Source organism: Pyxicephalus adspersus, chromosome 3 (assembly GCF_032062135.1).
Source record: "Pyxicephalus adspersus chromosome 3, UCB_Pads_2.0, whole genome shotgun sequence".
In the NCBI taxonomy this organism is placed as follows: Eukaryota; Metazoa; Chordata; class Amphibia; order Anura; family Pyxicephalidae; genus Pyxicephalus; species Pyxicephalus adspersus.
The window spans coordinates 10,030,661-10,041,002 of record NC_092860.1 but is presented as its reverse complement, the minus strand read 5'-3'; the positions used below and the strand labels follow the sequence as shown (position 1 = coordinate 10,041,002).

General features: G+C 42.8%; 1 protein-coding gene across 1 annotated transcript in view; it reads right to left on the bottom strand.

The window, feature by feature from the left end:
* NARF (nuclear prelamin A recognition factor) overlaps positions 1–8,944 on the bottom strand; it is a gene marked incomplete in the record, with an annotated part of 18,434 nt that extends 9,490 nt beyond the window's left edge. Inside the window, 5 exon segments of the mRNA XM_072403530.1 lie at positions 1,556–1,690; positions 2,232–2,364; positions 2,449–2,592; positions 3,348–3,431; positions 8,810–8,944. Coding sequence (XP_072259631.1) covers positions 1,556–1,690; positions 2,232–2,364; positions 2,449–2,592; positions 3,348–3,431; positions 8,810–8,836 — 523 coding nt within the window.
* Positions 8,945–10,342: the final 1,398 nt, after the last annotated feature.

Here is a 10,342-nt window from a genome sequence, read left to right as displayed (position 1 = left end):
GGTATGTTGGATCTTTGCAGAGACATCACTGCTTCCACGCATAGACCAAAGGTTCTTCTCTACCAATGCTGGTAGTAACAAGGCTTTTCTACTCAGGCTATGGCTGATTTTTAAAAAAGACTTTGCACAATTTTTATGTTGATGCACCTGGAATAGATATAAAATTTGGATTAAATCCAAAAGTTTCATTGCTCTTTAAAGTTTTCTCATCTCATTTTAAGACAACCCCAGATGTCATGGCAGATCAAAATTTCCTCTCCGCTCGTTAGATTAGAGCTCTGTAGCTCATTAGCAAAGTGATTGAAGTCAACCTTCCCCCACCGAGAGCACCAGGATTTCGCTGTGTCACGGTTTAGTCAGCAAGCAAATTCCTCCCAAGTGAATGAACTGTTCGTTTATAGCTACAGCCAACACAAAGCAGATTCACTCCACATCAGCACTTTCACTTCTCCACCTGCATAGACAACAAAAACAGGGAGGCCGGACCGCTGTGCAATGTTTTTATGCCACTTCTACCCGCACCCATCAATAAACGTTTGCTTTATAATAAAGGGATACAAGCTGTGTTGATTGGCTGATGCCACACTTTTTAAGGTCGCCTTAAGGCAATATAGAAAAGTTGTAGATAACAGTTGTCTGGCCTTGTATGACAGCCAAAACTTTGTTTAAGAAAAGGTGTCACTGCAGCAGAAAAGGGAAGAAAATTCCCCCAATTGAGTCATAGACAGAGATAAGAAATGCCAGAAGGTTGGGGAAGCGATTCTTCCTAGAAATTACATTTCTACTTTTTTCAGAGGCAAATTGCATATATAGGGTGATGACAGGTCCTTTTTTCAGATCTCTGGCTAATAAAAATCCAATTAGCCCTGTGTTCTATTGGTATGAAATGAAGGGGTTAACCCAGATGGGAAAATAGGAGTGGCTGCCGTGGGATCAATCCGTGGTAAAGGTTCTGCTGGTGTGCCAGCGTGATCAGATGTGTGCTGGAGGTGACAGAGATTAACCCCTCGCCTGCTGACCAGGCGAAAGGCATGGCAGGGGTCACGCGTTATGTGTGGAGAAAAGCCAACACAGCAAATACTTTTCTATTCTTGAACTTCCTTCCTAGGAGATGCGCGATAGACGTCACTACTGTTCCCGAAAAAAAAAAAAAAAACCTTATCACTTATCAGGTCTCTGACCTTCAACACAGATTTGGCTACAGAAATCTAATGTTTTATAATAGGAGATTCAGTGTCTCGCAAAATGTGCGTGGAGAGGATGGAAGGAGAAGAGGTGCCAAATATGGTGCCGGGGGCGGGGGGGCGGCAGCCTTAGAGGGCGCCAGGCTTGGCGCAAAGAGGAAGGGGGAAGCCAGAGGGCACTAGGCTTGGTGCAAGTGTGGGGGAGCCAGAGGGTGCCAGGCACGGCACAAAGGGTCGAAGCCAAAGGGCGCCTGGCTTGGTGCAAGGGGGGAGGTGCCAGGCATATTACATGATGGAAATGTAGTTGCCTGAAACCCAATGGAAGTCATGCCATGGAAGTCTGAACTAAAAAAATCAGTCATCTTCCTTACCAGGACAGGCCGACGCAAACATGGGGAAGGCGTGTTCGTCCTGGGTTTGCCGCCGGAACCGCTGGATGAAATCTTTCTGTGTTTCCAGGATGCTGAAATCTGCGGCGATCGTTGTGTCGAAAACATGATGGACTCCTGAGGGGAGAAAAAGAGATCATTGTATAGTCCACAGCCAGTAAGAAAATTGTTCAACTGAAAAGTCTACTTTAAAGAGGCCTTGGCACTTCTGTACAGTTAATTCCCTAGCACTGCCCCTCCCATTTTGCAAGATCTAGCCCTCCCTGGGGCATGTTTAATTGTGGTCCATGCTGGCCCAGGTCTTCCGCCTCTCTATTTATATAGCTGCCAGAAGAGAGGCAAAAGAGTAATATACCCTGGAATTGATAGATCCAAATCCTGTTGGGGCTGCCAAAATGACTTCCAAGATAATGGCGCCCAGCAAGTAGTCTCAGGTCTTTTGAAGGTCAGCAGAAGTGAGGCTTTTACAGTTAATAAACATGCATAAAATTTTGTAATGGAACATATAAATCTATGAGAAAAATTTGCATTAAATTAATTAGTTGGTGACAGGGTGACCTCAAAGCTTGGGGGTGTTAAGATCCCAGCTCCAGCCATGCAAAACGAGTCACACTTGCTGTACAACAGTTAAGCAATCCATGCAGCACCCACAGCTCACCTAAACTTTTGAGAAACCCACAGAGCTTCCTTGCCGCCTCACAGACAGATAGACGCAACTTCATAGCGAAGTAAGGCACAGACTGGGGACTCACAGAGGCCACCACTAGCCTGTGAAGCGAGGAGTCGCATCTCTGGAAATACAAAAAAACCCAAACAATTATTAGGGTCAGAAATGCTCGGCCACACTTCTGCCCACCACAAACAATGCCTGGTACCTTATTGAGGCTTAAGACTTTGAAGAGCTCCTTCTGGTTCTGTGCAAAAATGCGAGCCCCTTCCTCGGATGTCACGCAATTGCCGCATGCCAGGCAGTCGCTCAGGAAGATGCGGGCATCTGCAAGACGATGGAATTCACTTTTCTGGTAGGAAATAAGAAGTTGGAAAAGAGTGTCAGAGCAAATTTGCCAAATGCGGCCAGAATATGGAAAGGATCAGGGCTCGTTAAAGATCATCACCTGGTCCTTCAGGTTCTGGATTGCAAGCAGGCAGATATTTTTTTTTTTGCAGCATGGACATCACCTTGTCCATAACAAATCTGCCTGTTCACATTTTCTTATACACAATTAGTTTAAGTCCCCTTCATAGGTTTGTTCTCTTTTGGTACAATTTTTTTCTATGTGATGTATAGTATATTGTATAAAGTTGTTGCATACAATCTGTCGAGGTATGGCATGCAAGATGTGAGAAACGGGCCTTTGTATTGCACCACACGTCAGGCATCACACTGCAGAGTGAATGTATTAGTATGTATGTTGGGGGGTATTGTATATTTCATGTGCCGCATTGCAGTACCTTGGGTGAATGTACCCAGAGTGCATTGTTTAAGTTAGCCACATTGCAACAATGCCAGCAGTGCATTTGGGTTGTTAATAATAAAAAATGGCAACCTGGAGAACCAAAGCATTCTATAATGCAATACGTTGGCGGAGACAAACCCTTAACTGATTAACTTTTTGAAACACTGACAAGTCAAAGGTTGTTTCCTAGCCACATTAAAGGCTGAGAGCAGCAGGTTGTCGGCACAGATAAGCGGCATGGAGTGGGTGTGTGACCCGCAGCTAAGCTGTCATCTGGCAGGACACATGGAGCGCTGTGATAAGATGCCAGTCCTCACCTCGTCTCCGTCTCCCAGCCCCAATGGTGTTTCTGAAAGTGCAGCATCTTCTCCCTCGTTTTTTTTCTTTTTCTTGCTGCATTCCTGAAATAGAGACAAAAAAGAGGATTAAAACGCTTGCATGCCCTAATTGGCTCTGCACACATTTATAAAAAAAAATCCCCCCCCCCCTTCTGATCTCTGTGCAGATTTCCTCTTGCCCCTTTCAACCATTTCCCATGCACATTATTACTCTAAACCAGCTTGCCATTGATTTTATAATGGACCCTGCCTGAACAATGTGCAACTTGTAGGCTCTACTGGGGTGCATGGGACAGGGTGACAACACACAAGCAAAATTGTGAGACAGGGGCAAAGTGTTGTCACCTGATAACAGGAAGTACTGAAACAATGATCTAATGTAATTTTAAAGACAACAGCACATTTTATACACTTTAGGATTGGATATATATTTACTTTAATTACAATCCAAAGAGTATTCTTGGACTGTCCCTGTCTGCAGCCTAAAGATCTGCAATGCATTGTTTCCTGACACTCCTCTATTAACCCGTTGGCTCAGTGGATATGTACTTGATCCAATCATGTTCTCGTTATCCTAAATGTCCCATTTTTGTATTGCAGGAAATCTCTTCAATATGAAGAATACAGCATAGAAAAGCTGAATATAGATATATCCGCCTGGCATTTTTTTTTGCTAGTTTTGCCATTATCAGGTAGATTTCACTTCCTGTTCTGGTGACACCAGTCAGGACTCACAAGGCTTTGTGTCTTTCTGTTTGCTTTCTGGTGGCATGTCTCCAAGAGAAACCGGAGATGCAGATTTACAGACAGGGCTTTGAATCCCAGTGCATAATTAATACGCAGAATAGGTGACAATAGATTACGTGACAACTGTCAGACCTGTGTGATGATTTCCAAGCACTGTAGTCACCACTTTCCTAGGGGAAAGAATATTCTATGACCACACTAAATCAACAGCAGCAGTTTCTAGTTCTCGATGAGTCATTTAAACTGAAAAAAATGGATTATTAAAGAAAAAGAAATATTGCTGAATATTTAATAAAAAGAAAAAATAAGAAAAAACGTGGCAAATGAGTTTTAAATCTCTATGATCAACTTATATTAATTACTTCTCTTAAACCAAGTCCTCCTGTGACCCCAAACACTCAAATACACCAATGAGGACCCAACCTGTAACACCAACACAGACCTGCAGTCTTTACAGTGTTTTGGGGAACCAGTGAAATAACTTTCAGGTCTTGGGGAACCCCTTCTATAATCTCTATATGCTCAGCTCACTGTATATTAGTGTGGTGGTCAGTGGGAAGAATTCCTCTTATATGGCTGGCCATTGGAAGCTCTTTGGGGAGAGTCTCCTCCTGTGTCACTGTCTGCGTCTGTCTGACATTTGCAAAACCTATTTAATGTACAGCGCTGTGTAATATGTTGGTGCTATATAAATACTGTTAATAATAATAATCCCTGTATAAGCTTGCAGGAGACTGATTAATACATATAACAAGGCAGAGTGAACAGGCGTACAACCTGGAGGAGAGTCCAAGAGGTCAGACTTTCTCTGAGAAAAGGCAGCAAAATGATTTCCTTTACAAAGTTTTTATATCATTCCCCAAAAGATTAAAGAGAAATGAAAAAGATTGTAAGCTCTTCGGGGCAGGGTCCTCTCCTCCTCCTGTGTCACTGTCTGTATTTGTCTGTCATTTGCAACCTCTAATGTACAGCGCTGCGTAATATGCTGGAGCTACAGTATAATAATAATAATAATATTAAATGGGCAAAGCAGATTGTTAATCTTTTCTTGCTTAGGTGTAACTTGCGGTAAATGAACCAGGAAGTGAATTGATAAGCTTTCAAAATATTTGCTGTCCCTCTCCGTCTCTTGTTGTCCCCGAGACCTTGACGAGGATATTTGTAGTGACGAGCGTCTGTCCTCCAGCAATAGGGAACAGCTGACAGAAAACAAAAACAGACCGGTTTCTGGAAACAGTGAGAGCAGAAAAACACCAAGCGGCCCATGGAGTCTGCCCATTTGTTTTTTAACCTTTTTTGTGTTTTGATCAAAGTTTGCCCTGGGCAGCTTTACAATTACTTACTGCCAGGCGAGTACCCAGCTCTGCCAGAGGTCGGCTCCAACCATCAACATCTTCATGGAATTGTCTCCACTCCTATTGTGTGTTAATTCCCCTACCTACTAGATTGTAAGCTCTTCGGGGCAGGGTCCTCCCTTTCTGTGTCACTGTCTGTATTCGTCTGTCATTTCCAACCCCTATTTAATGTACAGCGCTGCGTAATATTTTGATGGATATAAACAATTTTCTGTTCAGAAATTGATAAATTATAGAAAATGGAGTAAAGAGAACCTGTAATGTGCATAACCATGTGGCCTTGGTTAGTGTTCATGAATGGCCCCCATAGTAACTGACTATCAACCAATAACATGTAACTAGATTGTAAGCTCTTCGGGGCAGCGTCACTGTCTGTATTAATTTGTCATTTGCAACCTCTTTTTAATAAACAGCGCTGCGTAATATGTTGCTGCCATATAAATCCTGTTTAATAATAATAACTGGATAGTAAGCAGAGTTGTCGCTTCACCCCACTGTACTGCAAGCAGGCAGAGCCTAACTGAGAGGCGTGGCTATCAAGTCTGTAGAGTGTCAATCAGCTTCTAGTCCCACCCACTTTTTCTGGATTGACTCCTCCCACTGTGATCTGCAGTGCCTAGGAGGGGAAGCAAGGAACATGTTCTTTGCTTAATGAAACTTGTGCATTAGAGACGTTGGACCAGAGCTTTTAGTGCTTCAATAAAAGTAATAGAATAGAAATAATTCACTTCATTTGTGACCACATTAACAGACACAAATGTTCAGATTTAACTTTTGCACAGATTAGGGATCTCTCCTTACATTCGGAGTCCTGGATCTGATTTACTGACTCACACACAACACTGCTGTTCTCAGATGTAGAGGCTGCATTAGTTTTCTTTTTTTATTGTCACCTGTAACATACTTCCTAGGGTGACAACGTACATTCACTGTATTGAATCTGTAAAGGAACAACATTGTCACCCTAGGACAGGAAGCTTGTTAAGACTGCAGAAAACAGAACACAAAGTCACCAGCACTCAGGATTCTTGCAGGAAAAGGCAACGTTTCCCTGCCGCATAGAGATTTGAGAATGGGACCCTGCACAACCCCAAACTTGGCCATGTGTTGACCGTGCTTTTATTATAAAAAAAAGAACCCCGACTTTTGTAGAGTGACTTTGTGTTGTTTCCATGAGCTCTGCATGGCACCATCTGTGGTTGACACTTCAAGCACCTTTCCTGTATTACAACATCTGTGTGCTGTAAGGAGTGCATAGACTGCTATCATAAGCATTGCAAAGACTACAGAACACCTTCCCTTCTCATCTCCTTAACATAAGAGCTGCTCTACTGCACAACCTACACACCATAAACTCACACAAATTCTGGCAGGATCAAAAGGTATTGGTTGCACCTCAAGAACAAGAAAACGCTTCCAATGGTACATTTCCCAGACTGGGGAGAATACAAAGCCCTCATTGGCTGTCTATAAACACGCACTTTTTTATTATAAAACAATATGTATATAGCGCCAACATATTACGCAGCGCTGTACATTAAATAGGGGTTGTAAATGACACAGGATGAGGAGAGGACCCTGACCTAAAGAGCTTACAATCTAAGAGGAGGGAAGTAGCACGCACACAGCAATTATCATTTGCAATGTGCTACTAAAATGCTTTCAGATGATTGGTTGGGATCTCCAAATGTATAATTGCACATTGCTCTGATCACTGAACTATTGGTGAATAATCACACTTATAGACAAGGAGAATGTAAATGGGCATTGAAGAATGGATAGGTTCAGACCTGCTTTGTGATTGGGTGATACCACAGCTGGCAGACGATCAGATGGGCTCAGATGTGACAAAAGGTACTGGTGCCACTCACTGCTGCCCCCATTCATTCTCTATGGGGCTGACATAGGTAGAAGCTGTAGGTAGCGCCTCCCCAGAGGCAGCAGTTCCCTGGCATGAGGAAGCTGGCACCACACCGCAACCCCATGCCCAATGTAAGGATCCCATCACAATGGCCACTGCTATTGGAAATGCCTAATCAGTGGCGGGGTCACATGGGAGGGAATTCCATTGAGATGTATGGTAGTGATGCCCCTTAATGCTGCAGAATCACAACCGCCAGAACCAGGACAGTGATGCCAGTGGGCTCAATAGCAAGGAAGCTATTCCATAGAAACCAAGTGGAAATTCTAGCGATCGCCATTGTGACACTACTCCTACTGTCCATAAATCAATAAATCACTAACTAGGAGACTATAGATCAGTAAAGGGGTTCTCTGAGCTATATGGACCTCTCGGGTCAGTATAGGTGACACCACTGATCTGTTTGGCTATCTGTAAGGGTGACATTCTTCCCAATGGCCAGCAATGTAAGAGGAATTCATCCTACTGACTGCCACACTAATGTACTGTGAGCTGTGGATATAATAATTAAAGCCGGGGTTCCCAGAAGACCTGAATGTTATTTCAACTATTCCCCCCGTGTTAAAAAGATCGAGAAACTCTGAATTGAATGTACATCGCTGCATCATATGTTGGCGCTATATAAATCCTGATTAATAATAATATTAATGATAAGTTATGATTGTGCAGATAAAACTTTCCCATGACACAGCTCAGCGTTGGATTATAAAGAAACCAGAAGTCATAATAAAAAAAAAACAAAACAACAAAACCGAAAGCTTCATCTACAGACGAGAAAATCCAGATCACCCCCAACATTCACCTGATATGTCCTGTTCACACATCCTATTTGCCATCAATTATTCACACATCTGTTTACAGCGTCTATTTATAAATCTGACATTCCCTGCTGGAGAATCAGCTATTGAAAACAACATGGACCTGGAAGATTCTTTACCAAGAATATCAGTTTCACCTAAGATTCACACAGCTTTAATCACAACAGTAAAAATGTATGAATTAGGGTTCTGAGAACTCACACATTTTATAACTGAAGCTGATGTGTGTAAAAGGGGTTTATTTTGGGTGAATCTTGGGTGAAAGTCTGTATCAATAGATCTAAGTGAGGGAATTTGAGTAGAACTCACAGCATGGGTATATTGTCACTAGAATGAAAGGATAAATAATGGATTTGTAATAATAAAACTGAGCTCAGCCCCCTCACATCTGATCTCCCAGCTTCCATTTGGAGGGAAAAACAACAACAAAGTAACATTTGGAGAATGAAAATGAAACATTGTAACAACCCTGGAACTGCTGCACCAACCCCTCCCCCTCAAGATGCAGGGGTAATAAACAACATTCCATGGCTCTGAGGGGCAGATTTGGACACCACTAAGGGGCATATATGGGGGTAAATAGCTTTATATAGTTCTCACCGTCTTGGTGCAGTTCTCACACTTCATGTCTGGCACAGGAAAGGAGGACAGGAATCCTACAGATCCTAAAATCACACTGAAAGTGCCCAGCCTGCCCCTCTGCTGTCACCCTGCCCTTTGTTACACCATCTCCTGCCCCCTCCCCTGCTTCTTCCTGATTCACAGCCCTCCAACCAATCAGCATAAACCTACAGGGAGCTAGAGTTCCACCCCTTATTATAATACCCTATCACCCCAAGCTAACGTGACTAGGATGTCGCAGTATGGCGTGTAATGAGGGCGGACATTTTTCTGGAGACCAATTCCTATTGAGTTGAATAGAAGGGGTACTCAAAGATGGCTCCTGTGATAGCGACTTATTTATTTTAGGAAGGTGAGTGCCTCAAGTGGTGGAATATTATTATTACAGGCGTTACAAAACAGGTCACATGACAGGCTTCGCTGCAATGTGTGTGCATGTAATGTTGCAGCTTAAAATATACCCGATAATAATAATAATATTATTCCAGTGACCAATCAGATGCAAGAGTCATGCTGCAGGACCTTTGTAAGATTTGTATTGTTGTGTCTTCTTTGCAATATAATCATCCTCTCTCAGGTGCACTTTGGACATTAAAAGTTGTTACCAGATAATCTAATGGTGGGTGAAAGTTTTAGGATTTTCTGTATCTAGTGGAAATTTCCACCTACTTCCTGTTGTGCCTCTGGCCACAGGAAGTGTAGGAATATCTCCCCAATGGGGACATGGACACTTCCTTAAGGATGCACTTTGATCTTTACCATCTTTTAAATTCTTTGCCTGAATCCCCCTACCAAAATCATTATAATATTGGTGGAAAGATTGTGCTGGGATCTGTGGTTCACCAAATATTTGACAGTGCTCACCCTACAGTAATTAGAACACTGACATCATTATTGGGTGATCTGGCCCTTTAGGAGGGATGTCCTCAGTTTGATGGCCAGCATTATTCCACTGAGCTCTGGTTGCCCTGGATCCGCCCCCAGCCTGTGATTGGACAGTAAAAGGAAAAGCAGCACAATGATAAGCTAATTTCTCTGTCAGTCTGCTCCCTCCATCTATCAGCCTGCTACTTGCCAGTGCATGATCTGATTGGCTGCTTTTGCTGCTGCTTCCTCTCACCCTCCAGCCCTGCTGTACAGAATCTAATACTGGGCCACATGTCAGCGGTCAGGGCCTCTCTGCTAAATTTAAGCACCTGTCACAACCTTACCTATAACGTATAAACTCTTCAATCAGCACATAGCGTTTTACCAATCCCTTTGTGATCGATTGTATTGATCTGTTCGGTCAATTTTGCATTTAAAACTGAAAAGATCTGATTGCAAAAACAATTAAGAAGATCCAGAACGCTGGCAGTTCTTTTTCCACAATTTGATGGATTTTCCTTCATCCAGTCCGATGTTTTTAAATTCCTGATTGACCTGTGTGTGACCAGCCTTGGACCAATCAGATCTGATTTCCTATTAGCTGGATACAATGTTTCTCTTTTTGCACATTATTTCTCCGAATTT